The sequence below is a fragment of the Arvicanthis niloticus genome, chromosome 4 (genome assembly GCF_011762505.2).
Source record: "Arvicanthis niloticus isolate mArvNil1 chromosome 4, mArvNil1.pat.X, whole genome shotgun sequence".
Classification (NCBI taxonomy): Eukaryota; Metazoa; Chordata; class Mammalia; order Rodentia; family Muridae; genus Arvicanthis; species Arvicanthis niloticus.
Genome location: NC_047661.1, coordinates 1,665,704 through 1,693,003, shown reverse-complemented (window position 1 = coordinate 1,693,003; position 27,300 = coordinate 1,665,704). Strand labels below are relative to the sequence as shown.

At 41.6% G+C, this 27,300-nt stretch overlaps 1 protein-coding gene across 4 annotated transcripts in view; it reads right to left on the bottom strand.

The window, feature by feature from the left end:
- Positions 1–27,300, bottom strand: part of Ccdc146 (coiled-coil domain containing 146) — a 124,074-nt gene that overhangs the window by 5,393 nt on the left and 91,381 nt on the right. For 3 of the 4 annotated variants that reach the window (XM_034500229.2, XM_076932128.1, XM_076932130.1), the window contains exons 5-15: positions 25,668–25,725; positions 24,049–24,225; positions 22,405–22,478; positions 20,882–21,109; positions 19,524–19,710; positions 10,669–10,764; positions 9,739–9,909; positions 6,712–6,800; positions 6,449–6,613; positions 4,305–4,529; positions 2,476–2,704 (exon numbers count right to left, since the gene is read on the bottom strand). In XM_034500229.2, coding sequence (XP_034356120.1) covers positions 2,476–2,704; positions 4,305–4,529; positions 6,449–6,613; positions 6,712–6,800; positions 9,739–9,909; positions 10,669–10,764; positions 19,524–19,710; positions 20,882–21,109; positions 22,405–22,478; positions 24,049–24,225; positions 25,668–25,725 — 1,699 coding nt within the window. The remainder of the gene's footprint in view (positions 1–2,475; positions 2,705–4,304; positions 4,530–6,448; positions 6,614–6,711; positions 6,801–9,738; positions 9,910–10,668; positions 10,765–19,523; positions 19,711–20,881; positions 21,110–22,404; positions 22,479–24,048; positions 24,226–25,667; positions 25,726–27,300) is intronic. The other variant, XM_076932129.1, reaches the window with a different exon arrangement.

Here is a 27,300-nt window from a genome sequence, read left to right as displayed (position 1 = left end):
GTTTAGTGCAGGGGTTCTCAACCTGTGGGTCATGACCATTGGAAAACACATAGTTCTGATGATCTTAGACACTGAGAGACACTGCTCAGTATCAAAGTTACAGTTGTGACGTAGCAACACAAATAATGTTATTTGGGGGGTCAGCACAACCTGAGGGGCTGTATTAAAGGGCTGCAGCATTAGCAACGTTGAGACCCACTGCTTTGGTGCTTTAGAGCACACAGGAGTGATACAGATAGAACTTTACGATTTTAACTAGTGGTCCTCTTCTCTGTAATAAGAATTTAAAGTAGTAACATTTTAAAAATGTGACAGAAATTATTAGTAATACCTCTTAATGTTTTCATAGTTTTCTTAATTAGGAAACTAAGAAATAAATATGATACTTTCTTATCAAAATGTCCATAGGGCTGGGCAGATGGCTCAGTACTTAAGAGCACCTGTTGCTCTGCCAGAGGACCTGGTTTAGCTCCCAGCATCCACCTGTGACTCCAGTTCAGGAAATGTAATGACTTCTGATCTCTGTGGGTACCAGCTGTGCCTATTATGTGAACTTACATACATACATACATACATACATACATACATAAATACATACATGCATACATATATATATATACATATAGTCCAAATACTCAGGCATATAAAATAAAAATAAAGAAATCTTTAAAAATAAATCTAGTGCCTTTATTTAAATTTCCCACTGGGTATTTAAGGAAATATTCTTCACTTTCCTTATAAAAGCAATGTTCGTATAATTGCTCATGAGATTTCCAGGACTCCTAAAATGGGTCCAGGAGAACATGATTCATGGTAACCCTTGGGGTTAGTCTGCTGAACAATTAAAAGCTGTTTCAAAATAGCCAACAAAGGGAAAAAAGTAGTTATAATAAAATTCTGAAAATGATGCAAAACAGAGGAAGACTTAAGACACAGCAAAACAACTAAATCTTAAACCCCAGGATATGGCAAGAACTCGGTCTTAGAGGGCAGAGTGCAGGTGTGGCTTGCCCAGAGCTCAGCACTTCACACCCTGGTGTCAAAAATCTTCAGTAAAATCTGTCAGCGGCCTTGCATAAACGGTATTGTGTAGACTAAGGAGGGTGGCCATCGATGGTCTACCCTGAGAGAGTGCAGAAATGGAGCAGGTCCACCTGCAGGATGAGCATTTTTGGAAGCAAGAGTCAGAGCCAAGGAATAATGGGAGAGACTCTGTGTACCTTGTGTGTTGGGGGAGCAATCGAGTTAACTGACCCAGAGGGAGCAGCTATGGCTACTAATCAGACAAGCATTGGGATAAACGAGATGGACGATGAGTCTGTCTATCCCAATGCACCGATGTGCGGAAGCAGACCGCATATCTAGTTTCACAGCTTGTGCATGATGTTAGGTGGAAAACTGAAAGTAAATGTTAGCACTGAGAAATATTTCCTTGAGAGGAGGTTTGCTCTCAGATTTCTGATTATCTTAATAATTATTTGGGGGGATAGATTTCTTTTCCTTTAAAAAGTTTTTCCTTTTCCACTTTAATTAACTGAACAACACACCTTAATTTCATAACTAGGAAAAATATCCCAAAGCTTGGATGACAGTTTAGAATACAGGGTAGAATCTGCTCCTGTAACCTTGATCACTGGGGGAAAGTGTAGGCCACAGATATGTTAGTTCAATTTATTTTTATGTTTTCATAAAAATGTCATTACATGTGAAGAAAGGAGGCTTCTGTTCACATTTCCGTCTTGGCTATCAGGAGCCACGGAGGTTAAATAAAGACCCTGTTGTGTGTGACTGCAGACTGAAGAGCCTCCATCCCTTCAGAAGCTGAAAGCATTAACCATCAGGCTGGTTGTGGTAGCACAGCTTGTCATCTCAGCTCTCAGTGGGCAGAGGCAGGAGAATTGCAATGGGTCTGAAATTAGCCTGGGCTACACAGGCTGCAAGACCCTGCTTCAACAAGCCAGAAAGACTAAATGCTACATCTAGGTGGAACCAGAAACACCAATGGCATGATTGTGCTGCAGGTAGCGAGAGCCTATAGAAATGTTGAACTAGAGTTAATTCCCGGATTCCAGATTTCCAAGAAACATAAACAATGCACGCACACACACACACACACACACACACACACAGAGAGAGAGAGAGAGAGAGAGAGAGAGACAGAGAGAGAGACAGAGAGACAGAGAGACAGAGAGACAGAGACAGTGACAGAGAGACAGAGAGACACAGAGACAGGAGAAAGCAGGGCTCGAATTCCCACCTCCACCTCCCACCCCCCACCCCCATCCCCCACCCCCCACCCCCCACCCCCCACCTCCATCCTGGAGCAACATTCCAATCCATCTTCAAACACAACAAGATAGTTATCACCAGTGGTGCAGCTTGGCTCCCATTCAAGAACCCATTACAACTACACACTTCAAGGGGCAAGGAGACAAACCAATGTCCTGAGGAAATGTCCCTTGGCCTCTTACCCACCTGAATCTGGATCACAGCCAGGTCAGCGTCCAGGGACTTCTTGATTGGCAGTAATTTCTGTGTCACACAAATTTGCCTTTGCTTCTCAGCCACCTTCAGTTTAAGGAATCGGTTTTTTTCTTCCAGGATGTGGATTTCAACATCCTGATGAAGTTTCATCTTCTCTTGGATATTCACTTTTTCGTAAAAGATGCACACTTCTTCTTCTCGCTCTATCAGCTGAACACCACTGTGGTCAAATTCAGAGCAGGAGTCTAAGTGGGTTGTTGAGGCCACCATTTCTTAGTCACTGCAGCTCTGTCTGGCTATGGGCTCACAGCATACATGAACACAACAGAATTTCATAAGACAATGATACATTCTAATAGCTTGCTAGGTAAGCTCCACACACTGGGTCTTCCCTAGGGGTAGATTAGAGATTTGGCATCTCTAATCTAAGGCCAGCTGTGCAGCAGGCTGGCCACAGTGGATTGGTAAGCCCCAAAGCTTTCCCTGAGGTAGAGGAGGTCACTCCCAACATGTGAACAAAGCAAAACTCAAGCCTGATCTGCAGATCTTTTCTTGGGCCAGATTTGCCAGGGAAGGCCAGAAGCTGCTGGGTAGTGGCCTGGGAATATGATTCTGCAGAGAGTCACCAGGCCCATGCAGATCTTTGAAAAGTGGACATTTCTGATGCTGGTTCCTCTATAACCTACCCTCTGTCAGCATGCTGACAGGCACAGTGGAAAGGCCCCTCCTTGAGAGGAAGCTACTGGATGGAAACAAAGGGAGGTTTTGTTCCCTCCAGCACCTTTGGTCTAATCAGGCCTTGGAATACTCTTTCCTGCAAACTTCTGCCTGTGCCGGGAGCCAGCTAGGATTTGTTCTTGTTTTTTTAAACCAGAGGAAACACTCAACAGTTCTTTGAAAAAGTTCCATTTGAAGAACTGAAGTTGGTAAAGATCTTCCCACCTGTACATACATTACTGCAACTGCTACCTTGAATGTTTCTGACTCTTTCTCATCCCTCCAATGGTGCACACGCGGTTGTCCCTGGCTAACCTTAGCCCTCTATTCACCTGCTTTATCTTTTATTCTATCAAAGCTGCTTCTTATCAAAGTTCCCTGATGACAAGAGCACTACCAATGAGATTCACCATCTTGTCCCTCAGGGCCTAGTGCTCCAGTGCTTTACATGAAGTAGCACACACGCCATGAAATTTTAATTATTCCAGTATTCCGTTCATCTCACCTACCAATTTCTTAGAACACAAGCAACTGAGGTGGGCGGGGGAGGCTATTAAAAGAGTAATACTGTTAATCACATGTTTGCGGCTTAGAAGAAATACATCAGTCCTCTATGCCTTAGTTATGGGGAGAATGAACTATGAGAATGGGTCATATCCTGCCCAGACAGACAGATGTTACAGAGTGACTCACATCAGCTGACGCAGAAGGAATTCACTGGGATCCTAGAGCATTGATTCTCAACCCGTGGGTCATGACCCCCATTAAGGTCACATATCTGATATTTACATTATGATTCATAACAGTAGCAAAATTACAATTATGAAGTAGCAATGGAATAATTTTATGGTTGGGGGTCACCACAACCTGAGGAGCTATATTAACGGGGTCACATCTTTGGGAAGGTTGAGAACCACTCTACTAGAGTTTCAGAGAAGACTCCGCTCTTCAACTGTCTCCGACCCTCCTTTTTATTTCCCTTCCACAGACAGCCTGTCTGTTTTTTTTATGCAAAGAACATAGCTCCCTCCAAGGGGTAAAGAGCATGGCAACCTCTCAGTCGGATCTCGGGCACTCAGCCCCACCACGTGCCCGACCCGTACCTTTCGTTCCTCCGCTGAACCGCCTTCTCATACTTCTTGCGCAGCTGCACCATCTCCTCTTCAATCACGGTGATCATGCTGGCCAGCCTGTCCATGCTGGTCAGCTGGGCCTCCTTCTTCTCCTTCATTTCCTGGAGTTTAGCAGTGATTTTGCACACATCATTCTGCATGCTCTCCCTGATGGTCACGTTGTTGGAATGCTTCAGCATGGCGTTTTGCAGCTTTCTTATAAAATAATGGCACAGTGGGGAAGAGCATTACTTTCCTCAAGAATACTGAGATGTCTGAAGAACAATGCCTTCCCAGGACTTTACAGGACACCCTCTCTGTTGTGGGATCTTTCCTCTAGCCAGGTGACAATACTGCCATTGTGTCAACCACGGTGCCAAGCTCTTTTGTGAAAGGGTCTTTTTCTGTTCTGTCATCTCAGAAGACTGAGTTCTGAGGACAGAGGTGCTTCTTTTGACAGTGGCTATTGGACCTGCAGCCTCAGTCAAGGAACATGGGTCAGGCTGGATGACATCACAGCTGGTACATAGTATCCTAATTTTCTTTTGGGTAAGAATCTGACAAGGAAATTTCCCTTTTCAGCCATGCTTTTTAATGGGTGTTATTTGGTATTATCTTTACCAAAGTCAGCTGGGCAATGATAGCTAACAGAAAAATCCAGTTACATCTAAGGAATCAGGAACTAAGTGGGGGAAAGATTCCATTAGATCTTGGTATGTGGTAAACAATCTATTCCCAATACTACAATTTTCAGGTATTATTTCTGATGTTATTACATAGACTAAGTCATTTGTTACTATTGTGTAGTAGCAGAAAGTTCTACACACTAATGAGGAAGATTATTATAAGAGTCCCGAGAGGTAGAGTAGCTTGTTCAAGGTCCCACAGACAGTGCTGGACAGAGCTGGGGTCGAGTCTAGAAAGCAGTCTTAGCAGATCTGCTGTAGCTTGTCTCTCCATATGCACATCACTTGCATGCCTTAAACTTAGAGCCAGGGGATGCTATCCAAGAAGTGATAAGTCTTCAAACACAAATGCAAATATCAGATTTATACTTCATTTCTCAATTGAGCAAATGAAAGTCAGCAGTTCATCATAGTAAAAATAGTTTTATATTAAGTTTTGCATTCACTAAAAAATGTGACTTCTAGATAGAGAACAGGAGGCACGCTCAGAAACCTAGGTTGTTACCTGAGAAGTAAGGTGTAGTGGGTAGTTTTGTCTATACAGGTTTGTGCTTCTAGCCAAGAGCTATCTTGGGTCAGCGAATAGAAAACACACACACACACACACACACACACACACACACACGTGTACCAGTTATTCTTAAAATGTCTTGGCTAACTCAATGACTGGGCACTCCTAAATCATCCCTGGCTACTGCATGCCCTTCTTCTTTCCCGAATCCTCCCTCATCCCCCATTCTCCCTGCATCCTATACCTGCAACTCTCAGTATCCTGCCCCGTGCTCAGTCATTGGTTACTGGCAACTTTTTTTGATAGATCAAGAACCAATTGATAGCAAGGACCTTCAATGTCAGTAAACACAGATTCCCAGTCAAATCAAAGCATCAGAACCACCCTCTACATCAAGGTATTTCCCCATCTCTGAAAACCTTGCCCTCTTCCTTGAGTGCCAGAGACACAGAAGGCAAGGCTTTGGAGGACACTGGCTGTAGGGAACCATGGAGTGGGCCTGACCTAGCTGCCTTTAGAGTCACATGTCATAGATTTTTCAGGTTAGAGTCCATGGCTCCGGGGGCACAATGTACCTTTCTGTTCCTGAGGGGCCATACACCCCCTTAGGCAGTAAAGGACCACTTTGTGTTTCTCTGTGTGTTCCTTGGAGGTCAAGGAAGCAGGAAAGCTTGACTGGACAGTTGGAGTTGCTCTTAGGCATTAATGTTATGTACCCTGTAAAGTTTACAAATGTCATTGTATTCTGGCAACTACAGTTGTATTGATCCTGGAAATGGCCACTAGATTCTGTTTCTAATAAATGTATAAAACATATGATTGGTATAAATAAAATTGTCATAGCTCAGTGTTGCTGTGGCCCCTCCAACTGGCCTATCAGGTAACCTGGACCTCTTAAGCAAGCACGGGCGCTCACAGCCAGCGGTCACGACACTTACCTTTCTTGAGACACAGCGCTGTTTCTTAAAATTTCCAGCTCATTTAATGACATTTTGAGCCTTTCTTTTATTTCATTTACTTTCTGATGAGCTTTGTGAAGTAGGTTAACAAACTTGTTTCTTTCATTTCTAATTGTATCATACAAGCTGGCAAATTCTCTGAGTCTGTGAAAACATGAGGCAGTTTTTGAAAATTGAAAAGTGTGTAATACTTTTCCCCGAAATAACTAAATAATAATTCTTTTTTACCAAATTCTTCTTACCTCCGATGAATTTCATGTTTTCTCTTCTTGTATAGCCTGATTTCAAGGTCCTTTGATTTGATTTCCTTAATAATATCCCAATATCTTCGCTGAAATGTAAAAATTCATGTGTGAAATAAAATAAAAAACCCAACAACAACCAGAAAGCTAGGTGTGATGGCTTATGTCTGTAATGCCAGCATTTGGGAAACTGAGGCAGTAGGATTCTAATGAATTCAGGATCAACCTACGAAACATAGTAAGACCCTGTTTCAAAAGTTCAAAACCACCACCACCAAAAGCCACAAGATAAGAGTACATACACACTGAACGCCACTCCATCCTGTCTGTGAATTCTTCCTAACTTCTTGTTGTACAGTTGAGGAGAACAGGACATCCTTAAGTGCTCCCTGGCCAGCTGGAGTGATTCCCATCAGCGAGGACGAGGGGATACTTAAGATTTCAGAAGAATTAGGAAGGACAAGAGAGCCTACAGAGACCGGGTGGATGGCGCAGGGCCTACACAGAGCAGATGGATGGCGCAGGGAGGAGTGACTGTAGCCTGCACTGCGCAGCCAGTAGAGCACTGTGCTTACAGAGGTCAATGAAGAGGATTTATGGGAAGTTTACAAATGTTGTGACCTGAACCCTCTGGTATTTTGTGAGAGACTGGGGCAATGTTTTAAAGTGTAGTTCTGTCCCTTTGTTTGATGGGTGTGTTTTCCTTTATAATAGGCATCATGCTGAGACCAGCTGCAAAACTGTACATAAATACATTAAAAAGAAAACAGTTAAACCTTCAAAAATCATATGCGTGTATAACATGTACATACTTACATATACATATGTATGTACATATAGTACATTCAACACTTTATACTAGTAGGTACTAGAGATGCCCTTTAGATAGAACATGCCTGGGGGTTGTTTTCTCTGGTACAGGAAGCATTTGGAGACCAAGTGTCTGTTGGTAGGAATCCAGGGAGAGTAGTTTTAGTCACCCTCCATCAGGGGCAGGCAGTGCAAGATCATTTGGCCTTGTTCTGTCAAGTTAGTATTGATACACAATGATTTTATTTTGTACAACTTTCAGTGAAAATGGGAGTCTACAGCTAACCTGCAGATGACTGTACATGCAAAGAAGAAAGCTGGTGTAAGATAAAGCGTCATCTATACTGTCTTAGATCTACATGGTCTTGAGTGTGACAGCAACATCAATGTGAATCTCCATCCCAGTCACCTTATGTCTTTTTTACAAAAGAGATGTAGATATATATAATATAAGATTCAATGCCTTCTTGTGGAAATACAGTTAATTTCAAATAATGTTTCATAGAGTAATTCCCAATAATGAAACACTCGAGGGACAAACTTTTCCCTTATGATTTCCATATTTCAAAAGGGAGAATTGTCTTATGTTTTATTATGAATTAGTCCATTTAGTAATGAAATTCAACTTATGTGGATTAATCACCCATAGATAACACAGGGATCAGGTATTAGGAGCTATTAGAATGTGACCACCTTGTAAAACAGACCAGTTCTCTCCTGGAATAACAAAGTACACCTCTGGTAGATCTAACATTTTGGAAGAGAAAAGAGGAGTTTTCTAACTAGAAAATCTCACAGGGGTGGACTCTTCCCAGCCAACAGCTGGCGCTTCTGAAAATAGTGTTCTGGACTGAATGACCTTCTCAAACCTTAACTGATTCCCTCAGTCATCTTCTGCTCTTCAGCGCAGATCCTGGGATGAAGCAGTAGCTAAGAGCATTCTGGGAGGCTACGGTTTCTCATCTGTTTTCTGTGAGCCCAGTTATCCCATGGCTCTATATCGCTTTAATAATAGAAACCAGACTGTTTAAGGTGGGTTGAAGGACCCTCACCGTCTGCCCTAGATTGCTCTCCTTCATCTGACCTCTATTCCCATAGATTCTGACTTCTCAGGTGTGAGTGTGTCTAATTAAACAGTGAAAGAACGTGGTGTCTGAAGAGCTGGCTGATTGCTGGAGTCTATGGCTAAAGCTTTCTCTCTGTTCTTGCTACAAAATATATTTCATCAACACTGTGTAGTACCCATCCACGCTATGTAGGTGAATGAGAAAATCCCATCCCCTGTAAGCACTCAGAACGAGAACAAAGATCACATTATACACAGCCCATGACTAGGTCACGTGACAAATGCATATGCTCTGCTTTAGTAATAGCTCATATCATATTTTTTTTAAAAATATTATTTTTGAAACATGATCTCACTATGTCTTTTAGGCTAAACTTTAACTTACTGTCATCCTGTGTCAATTGCCTCTTGATTGCACATCACACATATACACTTTTATTGTTTGTTTGGCAAGAGATCAAAGCTCGCACAGGCAAGCCTCTAGCATTGAACTGTATCCTGACCTTTATTTACTTTTAACAAAGAACCAACCTCTAGACACAATCCATCTGTGGAATAACTGAGTCTAGTTTTAAAATGTTAGTTACTACTGTGTGCCTGTGTGTGTGTGTGTGTGTGTGTGTCTGTGTGTGTGTGTGTGTGTGTGTGCGCGCGCGCTTTATGAAGTTGCTTGTGGTACTTTGTAGGAGTCTGAGGAAATCCTGGGATGAAGCAGAAGCTAAGAGCATCCTGCATTGTTCCGTATAATGTCATCTGACGACTCTGCAAATGCTCTGTTCCTAGGTTATTTGAGGCAAGTCACCTTGGAATCTGTGGCTCTGTGACTTGCAGATTCTCTCTGTGGCCTCTGCACCAGCAGCCATGGCCACTAGAGACAATTATGTCATTCTTATTGAAGTTGCCATCTTAAGGACCTCTGATCAGTGTGATTTTTTTTTTTTTTTTTTTTTTTTTTTTTTTTTTTTTTTTGGTTTGGTTTGGTTTGGTTTGGTTTTCCAAGGTATGACTGAGCGTCCTTTAGAGAAAATTTAATTTATGGTCACTGAATTTGAAGGAAATATGGAATTACCACTTTGTAATTATTGATGCATTAAAGTGAGGTTCCCTTGAACCCATGTAGTAGTTAGTGGTGGCTGTGCACGGCAGTTTACCTGGGCTTTCAGGAAATCCTTGGCCTTCTGTTCTTTCTCATCCATTTTAATCTGAGTCATTCGCCCGAGGTTGAACAGCAGCTCCCGCAGACTTTCTTGTTCCTTCAGAAGCTTGTTTTCCTCTGCAATCTGCTGCTCCACTAACTTGGCCTCGGCTTCTGACAGAGATTTCTTTTGAAAAGCACAGGATTAGAATTCGCTTCCTGAAGGAGCCCAGCAAGGTCCACAGAGAGCACTGCCTTTTCCTTTTGAGTTTATTAAGAGACCGAACTCCATGTTTTCCTGTATTTTATGAAGGGTGGGAACTAGTGGGGTAGCACCATCGACTGTCTCCTTAATGTGCTTTTAAGTGACTAGATATGTTTTAAAACACTTCAACAGTAGCTTGGCTGTCAAAAGCTTGGAATTTGAAAACAGACATTAATGAACTTTTAATGCGATCAACAGCCTTTTATTTGAGAAATCCTTATAGCCTGGCAAAGGTGTGTTCTTTCAAGCACATCCTTTTTTTTTTTTTTTCTCAGAAAAAAACAACAGTGGGGGAATGAACTTGAAGGTGAAGGTGATGTGTGCACACTCATGAATATAGGGCACTTGGCTAGCGTGGGTGAATTTTGCGTTCAACCCTCAGTAAACCTCTCCATAAAAAATAGGCCCATTGTAAACAGGACTCTAACATCATATTTACTCTAAATATTAATATATATAATTTGTATATATTTTTAATAAATATAAATGGGTTCTTCCACTGTGGCAATTCCATATGAATGTATATCATTATTTGATATTTTCTGCCTTCCCAACCCCCCCACCCCAGCCCCGCCCCCACTTCCTGTCCCATCACATTCTCTTTTTAATGTGGTTTTATGGAGCATTTTTGAGATATGACTTTACTCTCCATTCTGAGATAAAAGTGTGACTGATATTGACCTGTTGAGCCAGATTTCTCTTAGCTAGATCAACTTCTTTGTGGAGCTCTCTCCTTCGCTCAGGCAATAAAAGGTCTTCTTTGGGGATAGCTTCCATCTGGAAATCAAAATTTAAAATAGGTGCTATTATTAAAACAACATCCGATGCCTTGGAGTCAACCCCGTCACATACATTTTTTAAATGACAGGCAAATCATGATTTCCGATCTTACAGGGATTTTCTATTCTGGTTGTGCTTTATAAAATTAATTCAAAGTAAAATATGAAGCTCTGCCAAAAATACACGATTCGTTAGCTACAAATGTTTTATCCTTTATAAATAAAATAAATCTTAACATCTAACATTTATTGACCACTGCCTAAATTTGTTGCAAGTGTCTGAGGGCCTGGATGTACAATCTTATTCATCCATCACAAACGGCATGAGGCATCAGGGATTTGGAAAGGAGAAAGGCATAGTTCCTTCCTCACTGGTGCAGCTGCAAACCTACACTGTCAGCCAGAGAGCCTGTGATCTCCCTAGCACACCCTGTTGCCTCTTGAATTCATGATTCAGGAACTGAGGAACCTGTATGTGTTGGACTATTCATGTGAGATCAATATAATTACCAAGTCTTCATTCATTTATGAAACTCTATAGGCAAAATCAAGCAAACAAACAAACAAACAAACAGTTCTTGGTTAACAATGAGTGTAACTTGCTACTCCAATGTGATAGTTTGATGAGTAAATTAAAATTCTTTAAAGAAAAAGCTCCTTAATCTTTTTGTTTTTGTTATTGTTGAAATCTACATTTTTGCCATTATACGTTTTGTTGTGTTAGTTTGTACTTTTGTCCTGTGTTAAAATACTTGAGGGAAAGTATTTGATAAGGAATCACATAGTAGCTAATGAGGGAAGGTGAGCGGGCATCCAAGGCTGTGGAAGGGTCACCTTGGGATGGTAATTGCCTACTTTACTACTTTGGACCCAATTATGAAAGAAAGTAAATGACATGATATGGATCTTTTCCTCTCATGGCAACATCCCCAAGTCACCAGGGTTGTACCCAAGCCATAAGTATGCACAACTGGGAAAGATCCTGTTCGGTGGTTTAAATGTCACCTAATGGGATCTGTGGGTGCCCTGTTCATCATCTATAACCCAGTGCTTCTCCAGTACCACCATCTCTGTCCTCAGGTACCCAGTGCTCCCCAATTCTCATGGCCTCACTTATGACAGACAGCCACCAAGAAGCACAGACATGGTCTTGTGAAATCTACATAATAATATAAACTCTCATGTTTCTAATTACTAGATGAGTGCTGATCAAAGAAAGGGGAAACTCATGTAGCTTTGAATAATTAGGAAGACTTCCTGGGTAAGATGAGATACCCATGAGGAAGAGCTTCATGTCTCTGATATGAGATGGAGAGGTAAGCAAGCAACTCCTGCAATAAGCATTATCTGCTGCAGATAGACCTTGGATAGGCTGTTCTCCATGCTCTGCTCCCATAGGCTGGAATCATAGCCCTGAGTGTTACCTGGGACCAGGAAATCTTATATACAATGACAGAAAATCACAAATGCTGAGTTTGTCAACCAAAAGCTCCTAGGTGATTCTTTTTTGACTCTTTCCACCATTCTAACTGAAGTGTGAACACCATCATCATGCATTGTCCTCAGTTTTAATTTCTGGCTTGTGCTCTTCTAACACAATATGTGTGTGTTTAGTTTCTTCATTGACCATTCCATATGTGTATGTTGCATTCTGGTTAAATTCTCTATAACACTCAGCCCTCTAGTTTCTTCAGAATTGCATACGCAGGGTTTGTGGAAAAGGTTGATAAGATGAGCAGTTGGTAGCAGAACCTCATCTACCACATTCTGCTGGGTACCAACTTTGACCTTATTATCTAAACTTCACTATTGCTCTGAGTTGCAAGTACCTAGGAGTTCCCAGACTTCTTCATCACAGAAGGTGAGGGTGAAGAAGCCAGGGAACTGTGTGAGCCAGTGAAATGGGAAGACCCCTGGGTAAGGATCCCCATAAAGTAACTCTTTTCACGTTCAAAGACTGAGTGAGGTAATCCAGGACCAGAGAGTCAAATGCCACAGGTTCTTTCTCATCTGTAGTTCCTAGCTCAGGATCTTTAGATGTGAATGTATCACCCAGCATAACTGCAGATATCAGGAAAGTTAAAAAAGCAGGCCATGGAGAAAGGCTGTGGGTGTCTGTGCGTGGCAGAAATTCCAAAGAGGGCAATAGTAAGGCACAGTTGTTGTGAGAGAGGAAATGGAAAAAACTTGGGGTGGAAGCTTAGGTGGGGATAGGGGCAGAGCAACTCAGAGAGAAAGGAAAGAGGGAGGGATAAATGATATCATTGGTGTTTGAAAAGCCATAGGGAATCATATTATTTATAAAATTACATAAAGTATCTATTTATATCCAGCTAGCTAGCTAAATATACAGTGTGTTTGTGTGTGTGTGTGTGTGTGTGTACTCACTGAAGTTATAGTACTTGGGGGTGACAATGTTCCCTCCCAAACCATAGACTATCTAGCAAAATCCCAGTATCAGGTATGGGAAACCTTTTGAGTCACTGGTCAGAGGAGTCCAAGAGATTCCACTCCAAAACACTATAGGCCATTGTTGTTGCCCTTGGTTGCCTTTCAGAGAAAGAAGGCAAGACCTTACTGCTGATCACACACACTTCAGACACAGAACTTGTAGTAATTGAGCTAGACCTGAGCTGGAAGCCTTCACCCTAAGGACTAGCTCTCATAGTAACAAAAGAAGCTGCCAAGGGAGAAAAGCCATCACTACTCTTTTGCAACTATAATGCCTGTGAACCACAACGATCAGAATGTCAAGATATTCTGAAAGGTACAAAAGTGGCCTATATCCTGGGGTGGTCACAGCTATCCATTGGACTTAAAATCCTTAATAGGAGGGAATTCAGACCACTCATGACTGATGAGGTCATCAACACCAGAGAAAAACGTACAGTCCCCCCTTTCCTAAGCCAGGAGAATTTCTAACTGCACACTAAATACTTGCTATGATAGCTATGGAGAAGTGTAGCCCTCACCCTCATCAAGAAGCTCCTTTGTACAGCAGACAGAGAGCATCATAGAAGGACGCAGCTGGCCAGACTGCAGTGAACAACCAAGTGAGGTGCCCAGGCTCAGCTGATAGATACATCTGCAGCACAACCCTCCAGCTGAAGCTCAGGGGAAGAGGCCACAAAGACTGTGAAAGTCAGAGGACCAGGACACCTGAAACACAGGGACTTCTAAAAAGATATTTGAAAAGAAGACACAAAATAGAGGAAGGAGGAAGGATTGAGGAGGGGTGGGTCTAGGGGAGTTGGAGGGGAGAGTGGGGATGATTATAGTTAGAATACATGGTAAATCCTCAAAGTAATTCAAACATTATATGTATAAAAAGACAAAGCCAGCCAAGCTAGTCATCACTTTCTTGTGGAATGGTCATCTTGTGCCCATTAAGAAGAAATACAGTAAAGATGGCCAAGAGAGGGCAAAAGAATTCTGGGCTTTTTGTGATGTGCAATTACTTGGTGTACCCATATCTAGACTTTTTATTATGTGAACAAAATGTTCCCTTGTTTAGAAAAGTTACACTAATTTTCTGTTACTCACCAAAACCAAGCTACAAACGAAACTGATGTGTTTGTAGGAAATCTTCTAATGGTCATCTCCAAAACATGCTGAGGGTCGTGCTGAAGTCTCCACTGAGATGTCAGAAAAATGCTTCTTAATTTTGGGATCAAAGATGATTTAAAACACTTATAATTAATTTTGACCCCAAATTGCATATGTCCTCAAATTTTATATGATTGTGTGTGTTTATTTCTTAGATTTAGTTTTGATTTCATGTTTTTAAAATGTATTCATTATACCCAGGCAGTAGACATACACAGAATAATTAAGAAAAATCTTTCCTGATCCACTTTTACTACCAATGTTGCTCCCTAAAAGGTTTTGTTAATGGCTGGGCAACATTCTTACAGATATTTTCAATGCATGAGAAACGAGTCATACTGTTGTAAAGGTTAGGATGTTAGATATCGTTCTAATGCAGTAAACATCCCAGTTGAGACCAGTGACCCTCAGCATAAAGTGATATTTATCTGAAATCTTCCTAACATTTCTGAGACTGTGTCTTGAATTTGTGGGAAGGTCTTGTTGTAAAGCAGAGACCACAGAGAATCAGCTAACTAAATAAAGGCTGAAGGCTAGCTAGAGCTTTGTGACCCCCATTTGCTGTCCTTTCTGGATTGAATGTAAGTCTGAAAAGTCCAGTGGAAGTGACTGGTCTGATGGTTCTTATTTCTGATTGTTGCCAGCTCTGGGCAATGGCCAGACAAGTGGGTCATTAGGTCAGAGAAGAACTTAACTGTTACTGACAATGTAGTAGTAGGGCTTGAATTCAGTGAGAGAAGAAGGTTCTAATGTATTTACATTGAGTTTTATATCTCATGGGTGCCATTTTGAATGTAATGGGTAGTTGTGTCATTATATAAATAGCTTTGAATTTTTAAGAACCCAACAACTTGAGTATTCCATTGCAAACCCCACTTAGTCAAGAGCCTTTCCTCATATTTTATGTGTAATTGGATCAATGTCATAAAAAGCCTTACCACTAGAAAACAGTTCCCGTCAGCTTTATAGCGCCCTGCTCAGCCTATATTGAAGGGCAGATTCCAATGAGAACAAGGCAAAACAAACAAACAAACAAAAGCACAAATTACAGAATCCAGGAAAAGGCAATTTGAAGAAAATAAATGGCTTTCGTGAGATACAGGAAATGCTGCAGAAGAGCCAGAGCCGAGCTTAGGGACTCCCAAGTGCAATCCCAGCACTTGGGAGGCTGACACAGGAAGATCACTAGTTCGAGACCAGGTCTGACTACAAAGTGAAACTCTGTCAAAAAAAAAAAAAAAAAAAAAAAAAAAAAAAAAAAAAACCACACACCCACACAAAAAAAAAAAAAAAACCCAAAAAAAACAAAAAATAAACACAAAACACCAGAAAAACAAAAACAAACAAAAAAACTGCAGAAAAGAGACCTTCAGGCTAGAGTTACAGTTCACCATGTAAAATGCTTGGCTAGCATGTCTGAAGTCCTAAACTCAACCCCAGGTGCTGAGAACACCACTACTACCACCACCACCAGCACCACCACCACAACAACAACGAAACACTCAGAGAACAAAGAGTTTATGGAAAGGTTTGTTATGATATCAGGATGAAAGAGAAGAGCCAGAAGGAAAAACTGAGGTCATGGGGCTTGTAGCAAATCAAAATGATAAAAGTGAGTGCAAAAATAACAAGAAAAGGAAATTAGGGAACTCTTTCCTAATAGTTACATAAAAGGGCACTGGGAAAGACAGAATAGAGAACAATGGAGGGGATAAAATCAATGACATAGTTCAAGATGGTTAAAAAACTGAGTCTCTGACAAAAGGAAACATAAAGAATCTACTTGTGAGACTATCATTGCAAATTTTAAAAAATTTGGAGGTAACAAAAAGAGTCTATAAGCTTCCAGCATGGGAAAGAAAAGGTTTAAAGCAATGGACCAAGAATCATGACATCAAACTCTCTTTAGAAGAGACTCAACAAGGTAGAAGACATCTGCTCAATGCCTTAGTCTGAAGGCAATTATTTCTGACCTAAGATTCCACATCCAGTTAAATATTAATTATGAATGCTGATAGTGAAGGGAAAATAGTTTTCCATTATGCATTTTTGATACATAAGTCATTTACACCCTCCTTTTCTCAAGAAATTACTAGAAATCACACTTCACCCACAGGTAGGGAGTAATCCCAGAGAGCAAAAGAAATGTATGTAGTAAGAGATCCAATAAAGAGGGGAGGATGGGGCATTGCAGAGGTGATACATTAAGGGTTCCAAGATGAGTGTGGGGCAGGAAATACTTAAAGAAGGGAGACTAGTCTGGAACACGCCAGAGGCTGCAGCAGAGGCAGCCATCTGATATACCAGACAGAGCTGGACTGCCACTCACAGCTGGGCAACATCAATAATTTTACAGAACATCAACTTCAGAAAAAGCCATTCTATGATTTTACTGGAATGATATGAAAGCAAAACCACTCCATAATTGTATTTGAATACAAACCAAAATATGAACATTGCCCAAGCCACAAAACTGTTATAAGTCTCCCCTGACAACCTTCTCTACCAACCTCAGTTCTGTGCCATCTAGTCTTTTCTATTTTGATTACGATGATTTGTTAATACTGTCAATCAGAATTACTCTCATTTCCTGGCAACATGTAAACTCATGACAGAATCTCTCCTTAAACTGTCTCCCCACCATACATCACAAGCCCAAAGGCTGTAAGCCCTGTCCAGTGCCCTCTACTGCGACTTCCACAGTCTGTTCTTTTATGTTGAAATGTGAAATAACTCAACTTATTCAACTATTGGTATGTTCCTTTGGTTGTTAGAGGTCATTGGCAACAATTAGAAGCAATTTCTTCAGAAATTATGTGAATAGATTTTCAAATGTGCATTTCCTGAGGAAATGTGTGCAGTGTGAGGAGAGTTCAGAGTGATCACAGGGACAGCATGCAAATGAGAATTAGGATGTTCACGAAGGCTCAGAAATGTACAAATTGTAGAAGAGCCAATTATGCTTTTACCATCTGATTCAGGTGTGTGGAGACCCAACTTGTTCACAGCAGTTTAACTACCAAATTCTGAGGTATCTAAAATTACACGACAATATTTGGTATATGGAGGAGCAAAAGAGTGTGTGGTATAGATACGGACCCAACGGAGAGTCACATCATTGTCTTCTACAGTAAAAATAATTAGATCAGTTGTCAAAACTGATTCTACATCCAATTAAATATTATTTATCTCTTCTTCTCATGAGGAGAAAATATTTTCTATCACACATTTTCTGACACACAGTTATTTTCCATTCTCACTCTCAGGGACCTACCAGAAGGCATGCTTGCTTTCCCCTAGACAAGGAGATGGGCTAGAAGCATGTTGCATACCATATAGAGAGATCTCAAAAAATACAGCTGAAGCAATAGCATTGGATTAAGAAGAGAAGATGATTAAAGTCAGGACGCTTTCCTTCCAACTCTGTGTGTTCAGAGTTCCAATTTAACATTCTGATGTGCTGTGCTCTTGGCTAAGCAGAATCTTGTAATTAGTCAACCTTTCAATAAGAATAACTTGTAAGTGATGTTAAAGGCATGCTTACAGGGATTAGACTTAGAAAAGTAAATGGAGTGAGGGTGTTCAAAGGCTCTGGTACCATCTGGGAACACTAAGTGTTAGTTCCCACCAGGCTCTACTAAGTCAAGGATGACTGTTCTATTTTTTCCAATAAATCTTTGAAAGGATAAGGACAGTGTAAACCCAACCAGTCAGTATCTAAAATGTGGAAACAAGAACAATGGACACTGGCAAATCTAAAAGAATCAATAAAGGAGAGAAAATAGAATATAAGCATATGGGGCAAAGAAACTGCTGCTGTGTGGCCACAGTCCAAGTCTACTCACAATTGCATTATACGTTAATATTTGAGCTAAACACAAGAATGAAAAGGTGTTATCTTCTTTGGTTGGGTTCCAGAAGTATATGCTGTGTATGAGACATACATAAATAAGGATGCAGAGAGGCTGAAAGGAAATAGTACCAGAACTGGAGCTATAGACAGTTGTTAACTACCATGTGGGTACTTGCCCCCATCCTCTGAAGAGAAGCCAGTGTTCTTAACACTGAGCCGTCATCACTTGAGCCCACTGACAAGACTTCTATGGTTCAGTGATACTCCCACCTTATAGCACCTTCATTTCATAACATCCTTCCACAATTACCACAGGCGAGGGAGAGAGCCAGAAGGCTTCACACTAGCAACGAAATGCCCTGAGCCAAAAATGGCATGTTACTTCTTCCTACAATGCACTGGCCTGACACAGTTATGTGACTTCTTAAATGCAAAGGACACAAGCAATGTAAACTTTTTATGAACACAGGAGAAGAAAACCAGGTGCAGGTTAGGTTCAGACATAACTACAAGAGTTGGAAATAGCTATTTACTTCCAAGGTCATGAACATTCACAAAATCCTAGAACATGATAATTCTGAAGAGAATGGGTTCTGTGTAGATCAGCTGTCTCATCTCAGAGAACTGATCCCATTTTCATTACAGAATTTACAAACATAGCCTTCAGCATAAAGAGGCAGCCCTCTGAAGGACCTTCTGTCTTTCCATGAGCATGGGGTATGTACAGCAGATGCTCTCTGAAAGAAATGAGACTCCCAGGCAGCAAGGGCAAACTCCTGGGAATAGAAGTCGTCAGATGATACCCAATTACTTCAAGCATCTTCTGACTAGAGTCCACTTCTGGTGGTGCACAAAACTAGTCAGGTAGCTTAATACTAGATCCTTTAGCTAGTCCAAATGGCCAACTGACTACAGACATTTATGCAATAGGACATGCTCCTTAACTTCCAGATCTGACTCTTTAAACCCATAAAACTAGCTTAGCCCTATTGTACACTATGTACTGTATATTATATACTGTATACTATATATTGTATACAGGCCTATTATCTAGGCTCCTCCCAAATTGGCTGGACCAATTACCTCTCTGCCAATCAAAACAAAACATTTGCCTAGTCTTGGGCTAGAAAAAAGAGGTGGAAAATGTTACAGGGCTACAAGCAGTCTAACAGGATAACACATCCTCAAATTGCTACCCTACTGTCCCTTTTTTCTGTTGATAGTAAAAGCACAGCATTTTTACTTTCATAGAGAGCCCTAAACTTAAGAAAACGGAGATGGCATATTTTCATCCCCACCTCTAGAAGAAGCCTTTGATTCATGGCTTGTGCCTGAGTGAGAGCATCCAGGGACACTTTCAGGAGCAACTCTGTCTTCTTCAGATTCCGAAAATCTCGTTCTTTCTCTCTTTGCTTCCGAGAAAGTTCATCATGGTAGTTCTGCTTGTCAATGAGACAGTTTCGTAGATTGATATCCAAGATCCCTCTGTTCAGATCAAGGGTGAAGATCAAAGTGACTTGTCTTACACAGTTTTCTAAGCTTATCAAAGACAGCATGCTCAAGTTTACACACAGAATTTTTTTCACATCACAACCATAAATCATAAATGACACCCAAAGCAGCCAGTTTTGTGTATTGGTATCATTTAGAAGTATAATCCTATAAACTACCTAAATGTATGATAGGCTGGGGAGACATGGGTTTCAAGTTTCCTTCCTTGACATTTTACTTTAAAGTATGAAGTAGAGTAGTGGTAGAGCAATTGCCTGCTAGGGTAAAATCCTGGGCTCAACCTCTAGCATTGAAGAAAAGTCAGGGGCTAGGAGAGTCTGCAGTTGGTAAAAGGCTTGTCTCACAAACATAGGGTTTGAGCCCCCTATATCCATGTAACCAGCTGCGACTGGTAGAACCTGCTTGTCAGGGGAGATGGAGACACCCAGATCTCTGGAGCTCACTAGCCAGCTAGCCTAATCTAATCAGGGAATACAAGGTCTAAGGAGAGGTTCTGTCTCAAAAGACAAGGTGGATGACACAGAGGTTGACCTCTGGTCTCTATGAGCTCATGAATACATGTGTATACCGCACCCACACATACATTGACTCAGAAGTTAAATGTTCCAGAATGGGATCATACCATGAAATCTCCCTCACCCAGAAAATGCTGGGATTATGTCAGAAATACTACTCACTGATTGACAAATCTCTGAATTACATAGCATATTTTAGCAATGTAATTCCCCATACACTTATAGCCAACGTGGATTTTATTCTAAAATTCAGAACCACAGAATTGAGGAAATTTTAATTAAAGAATAGGATTTTTTTTTTCAAAGTGCTTTGATGGTACATTTAATTAATGGTTAACAATTGATTTGAAATTCTACAACTTGCTATTGAAACAGTATACAGTCAATTGATAATGTTTTGAATCTTCAGGACATCACTGATTAAAACGTAGATGACAAGTCAGGCAGTGGTGGCACACGCCTTTAATCCCAGCATTTGGGAGGCAGAGGCAGGCGGATTTCTGAGTTCAAGGCCAGTCTGGTCTACAGAGTGAGTTCTAGGACAGCCAGGGCTACACAGAGAAACCCTGTCTCGAAAAACAAAAACAAAAACAAAAGTAGATGACAGAATGAGGAGAAATACAAGTAACCTTTCAGCAAGTGAGGAGGCTTCATTCTCTTTGGTTATTTCCAATAGCTTAAGTAATTGTCCATATTCTCGTTCTTTGACTTCTAGTAAGGTTCGCTTGCCCTCAACTTCCTTTATTATATCATCCCTCTCTTCTGCAAGAGCATTGACTTTGTTTTCAAGCTTCTTTAAAGAATCATTTAGCTCTTTCAATTCATATTCCAAGACGGTATTTTTCTTCTCTGTTTCTCTGTAGGGAACACACACAGAAGCAGAAGGGCTTATTTTGAGTTCATGCTGTCTCTGCCTATTATCAGGCAAAAATGTACTAGTCCCAAATTCACTGAGCTTAGAAGTATGTGAAGGTCACAGATAGGAGATACTTGGAGGTGTGAGCGTTAGCTCTCTTCATCAAGTTGAATCACATGGGAAGAGAGTCTCAGTAAGGAAAGCTCTACATTGGGTTGGCCAATGACCCTGTCTGTGGGAGACTATCTTAAGTAAATCGATGTGGGAAGACACAGTCCAATGTGAGTAGCACTGTTCCTTAGGCCGGGAGGTCCTAAATTGTGTAAAAGGGAAGAAAGCGTGCTGAGTACAACCAAGCAGGAGAGTATACATGCTTTCATCTCTCTCTGCTCTTGACTGTGGACATGTCATGATTACTGTTGGAAATTCCTGTTTTGATGCCCATGCGACTATGGACTCTGTCCTGGAAATGTAAAATGAAATAAACTGCTTTCTTCCCTAAGTTGGTTTCTGTCAGGGTATTTCAGAGTGGAGGGGTGGAGAGGGAGAGGGAGAAGGAAGAGGGAGAAGAAGAGAGAGAGAGAGAGAGAGAGAGAGAGAGAGAGAGAGAGAGAGAGAGAGAGAGAGAGAAACTAGGACCGGGAACAACTTTCTAGAATGCCCCTGCATTTTCCCATTCTCTTTTTTCCTCAGATAGCACTCTGTCACCTGCAGTTTCTGCTCCCATTGTGACTAGCCTCCTGGACCAGACCTGACTCTCTTAACTTCCCTTCTGGTGAACTTGGGTTTTAGAATCACCACTGCTCTATTTTCTTGTATTCTTTTAAGAGCAGTTGATAGAGTAATCATGTTATTTCTCAAGAATATTTTTATATGCACCAATCTTGTTATTTCTTTTTGATAACTGAAATCCTGAGAGCTTCTCAGTGATCTTCACATCCAAGTCTACTCTGGTTGTCTGAGGGTGAATCAATAGATGCAAAATGAGGAGTTGCTATCACTTGGGCTGCGGTGGCCTGAGCATCATTTGGGACCATGAAATTCTAAATTCAAATGGTTAATCCCCGGCCTTGATGAAATCGCCGAAGGTCTCCATAGAAATAGAATTTATAAGTTGAAATAAAATTATTATGATTTGCTGTATTATTTTCTTTTAAAGAACATGATACATAGAGCCCATATAGGATGAGGATGGGGTATTTACAAGATTGCAACTTGCAAATATTATAACATATTCACACATTATTTGGCAGGGGTAGCCTAGGAGGGATTTAGAATAAAAGTATTAAATCATACACTTTTTTGCGTGTCATTTTTTCTATCTCCTTTGAAATTTGTACAGGAACACTTTGATGGTGGACCACGTCATCCTAGTAAAGAAATACAATCATGGTAAGACATGTAGTCAATTAAGCAAGCAAATTAAATGAGAGAAAAATTAAGTTTTGTAGAATTCTTACCACCTACCCTATATACTTTATTTCCTCCAATATTCACACTGGTCTTATAAGGTCATTATAGTTGTTACTATCTCAAAAAGCACATGACAAAGTAGGACAACTACAGGCGCCCCTCTAAGAGTCCCTCTTCCCTGGTGTGGGGAGGGGTGAAGGGAGCATGCAGGGCTGTGCCCAGTGGCTGTGCCCAGTGGTGTGCTGGTGGAGTGAGGGGGTCACATGCTCCTTGGCTCAGAAGAACAGCCTCTGTGATTCAATTAAAGATCTAGGGTTCTTTCTGGTGCCAGGCTGAGACCAGAGTTATCCAGCAGAAACAGTATCTGGCCCATCTTCTTCCTTAGCTCTATCCTGCCCCGCTGTGAGCCCCACAGATTTCTCCCACATTGAGGGCCTTAGATACTGCTTCCAGGGAGCCCTGACTCAGACTGTAAAAGGAGACATGAAAAAACAAAAACAAACAACAAGAACAAAACCCAAAAACAAACCACACAGCCTACAGTCACACAGCTTATACGTGCAGGGCCAAGGTTGGAAGCTAAAGCTGTGGACCTTCATGAGCTGCAAGCTATGTGCATTAGTGGACAGTTCGCTGTAGGCACTTCACTAGGGGCGATAAAAGAGATCCTTCTTAGGTGCTCAGAAGATTCTGAGCTCTGGAGTGACACTTGAGTATGAGAGCTAAACGCCACACTGCACTGACAGGGTGGCCTGCTGCTCTGTAGGATCTTGCTCAATCCTGGAGCAGATGCAGGCTTTACAGGGCTGAAGCTTGGCAATTTGGAAGCCCCACTTCAAGTAAAAGTTACAACTGCTAACTTAGGTACAAGCCCTTGGAAGAGACTTCTAAATGTGATGCACCTGACGCTGAAACTCCCTAGGTTCTTGGCAAAGGAGTCTCTTCGTAGTTCCTATATCCCCAGATGAGATGGGTCTGTGGTAGTTGACTGCTCTAAGATCTTAGGGGGAAAGGTCAGAACCAATCACACATATTTCTAGGCCAATGAGTTTTGAGAGTTGTTCTTTAAATAACTTTAGGTTCTTTAAATTATTTTGAGAATTATTATACATTTTTTCAAAATAAAATTAATTGTAATTCATTACTTCCTAAAACATTAATATAGGCTCCTAGTCACTTTTACAGTGAAAGGGAGAGTGAAATCAAACATATAAGTATAAGGCAATACAAACAGATACAAGAGGGTTGAACATTCTGTTCCTTAAGGAATCATGTGTGTTCGTGACCCTTACTGCAAATATTGGAGACCCATTTGCCAAGTCTAGGCCTGCAAATTAGGACATTATTAGTGACTTTTCTGATCAAACACCCTCACGCCCTTTATAGATTCCCAGAACTTAAGCTGCATTTGGCAGAGCCCTTCATGATACACGGCCTTTGAGCCTGTGTGACAGCTCTTCTGGTTACATGAAACAGCTACTCTGAACCCTGTGTTTTTATGTTTGAACACTCACTTGCACAGCATACCTTTAGGCCAACCTGGTACTCCAGCAGTTCCTCCAGATCCTTCTGCTCCTTCACCAACTGCTTCTGCTTGAGCACCATGTCTTCCCGCAGGTTTTTGATCTCCAGTCTCTTCTGTAGCACCTCCTTGCGCAGTTCTTCAGTGCTTTCTTTCAGGAGTCTTGTCTTCTTCTCGATTTCCTTTAAACATCGTGAAAATGGCCGGGTAGACAGTCTAGGTGAATGCTCATCCACTTAAAAATGAGACTAAAGACGATCCCATTCATCACAGTCGTTGTACATGTTCGAAGACTCGTGTCTCCCAGGAGGTTAAGGGAATGTATTATGCCTGAAGCCTTCAGCCACAGCATGCATTTATACATGCTAACTAAGCATGTGGCAGTTTTAAAGTACTTTTTAAAATTGAGTGCTTCATATTTTATATGTTTTTGTGTGAATATTTCATGCTAAAAAGCTGTGAAAATGTACATTCTGTTTCCTCGTAGCTTTGAGATTTGACAAAGTCAAATCCAAATAATCTGAATATCTGTCTTGTGGTTAGCCTGAGTCATACGTGGCAACCAACCATGAGGAGACTCGACTTTCCACAAAGTAGCACCCACACTTACTGACACTACATCTCACATTCTCCTCAGTATCCTCCATCAGACTCACGGGATACTTGGCTTCCTGTGCCTTATTATCTGCAGTGGGCTTGACTTACACATAAAAGCCTTCTTATGCTCAGAAGGGCTATCTGCTAATAATGGCCAAGTTGATAGATTGACTAGCTTGCTCTGAGTTGTTCTTTGAGATTCCTACCTACTGCTGGAAGGAGGTAAAATAAGTTACCTAAGTCTGTAACTAAAATTCAAATTCAAATTGCTCTTCCTCCCCTCTCATCTTATCACCTCTCCTCTCCTTTCTGTCTCTGTCTCTGCTTCTGTCTCTGTCTCTGCTTCTGTCTCTGTCTCTGTCCCTGTCCCTGCCTGTCTCCCTGTCTGTCTCCCTGTCTCCCTGTCTGTCTCCCTGTCTCCTTCCCTCTCTCCCTCCCTCCCTCCTTCTCTTCCTCCCTTCCTCACTGTCTCTCTGTCTTGGTCTCTCTCTCTCTCTCTCTCTCTCTCTCTCTCTCTCTCTCTCTCTCTCTCTCTCTCTCTCTCTGTAGTTTTGGGTCCATGTAAGGACTCAGCTACTGTTCCAATGCCATGCCTGCCTGCCTGCCTTTCGCCATGAGAGCCTCTACTAACCTGTGTAACCATGAGCTCCAAATTATATGCTTTTTTTAAAAATATGTTGCCTTACTCGTGGTGTCACAGTGATGCATTGTCTTTATGAACCAGGTCTGAGAAGCTCAGAAAGCTCTGAGTGCAGTAGCAACAGAAGAGATGTTCTTAAGTGCCAAGCACAGAAACTTATTTTCTTCTAGAAACAAAGAAGATACTGTGGGACTAAGCCCAGCCTAACAGACGCCAGCACAGAGAGCCTATCGCATGCCTTGCTCATACCTACGCACAAGTACATACATCTTCCTTTTGGCATCTGCAGTGATTGTGGATTATTGGTGTTTCAACTGTTTCAGGGTGTGGTATTATTTTTAAAGGGATTTTTGAATACAGCTGCATTTAATAAACTCTAATACTTACTCCTGGCTTAGGTATCTTCTCAAATTCCTTTAATATGATACTCTTTTCTTCCGTTAAGCTGCCAAAAGAAAATACCATGTTTGACAAAACGTACCAAAGAATAAGTTCTTTCTGTCCAGTGCCTTTCTATTTTCTCTCTCAGCAGGATTTCCAGGCTTGTCTCCTCAGATCCTAGTGTCCTGTCTCCATGATGGCTCTGACTCTCATTGGCCCTTAGGTGCTTCCTCCTGGCCGCACTGCAGCTGCAGCATAGGTACATCCCTAATATGGCAGCTCTCTGGGCATGTTATTACCCCTGTGGGTTGGGACTTCTTTTATAACTGTCCTGGACCACGGGCATCCCTGTGGATTGGGACTCCTCCCAGGCAGGCTCTGGATCTTTTCCTCTTCACATGTTTCTGCCTCAAATTACTACTGGGGCCTTCCAAAGGCTCTGCCTTGCCTGCCTTCACCCTTGCCCCTGATAGTCAACCCTCCTTCAGTTCAATGATTTTTAGCAACATAAACAAGATCCCATCAATTTTCTGCTCAATAACATCTAGTCAAACTTAGACCAACTTGAAACTCTGCATAATCTGCCTCTCCAGTCTTGCTGCTTGGCACACTTCCCTCTGGCCAACTTGGTCTTTCTGAATCTGTTCAGACCTCAGGCTCTCTGGCCTGCCTGATGCCTCTGCCTGGCTTACTGGGCCATCCTACTAACACAGTACTAACAATCCCTACCAGGCTTGTCTGACTCTTCCATGTAGTGCTGCCTGGTATTTTGTCATGCGTTAGCTCTGTGAGGATAGAGATACTGTACCACCATTGCTAGAAGATAGTTCCCACTCAATAATTAGTAGCAGGAATAGAGAGCATGGCTGAGGTTGGCTTAATTCCTATTTTCATTCTTTGAAACACATAATTTGTATACTAAATGAGGATAAAGAGGCACACAGAGAAGTAGAGCTGCACGGAGAATGACCTATTGCTTCATGTTATTTACATCAAAGTTGGGAAAGTAACATGGACATCATGAAGGGAAGACCCTGCAGATGTTCACAGATGCAAAGAAGGGTCATCCCAGGAGCTCCCACATTTTACGTGACATTTGCATTCCTCGGGGATGGTGTTACAGGGAAGCACCGCCGAGAGAGATATAGAGCACTGGAGCAGGAGAAACTTAGCAGAGATCCTTGGAGCATGGATACCCGAGGAAGGACGTGTTTCAGGTGGATGATACATGGGAGTACTTGAGATCAGTGCTTTTCAACATTGTTTCCATTTCAAATTATTGACAACTACATATGAAATCATGACAACAGTAGGCATGCTCATCTATACTTCTACCTCATGGTCATTCAGCCAAATTCATACTATGCCTTTAGCCTCTGTGACAAACACACTTTGTAACTGTCATATCCTTCCCCCTTCCTGAATATGTAGGAAGACTGCATTTTATAGCTTCCCTTGCATTTGGACTGAGGACAATGGAAAGTGATTGCCACCTGTCTTCTCAGCCACACTGAATGGAAATCACTTGGCAAGCACACAGGATGGGGGCTGTTCAACCTTCACTGAACTATGTCAAAATGCAGAAACACATTCCCCCCACCAACTTTTTTTTTGAGATAGGGCCACTCACAACCAAAGA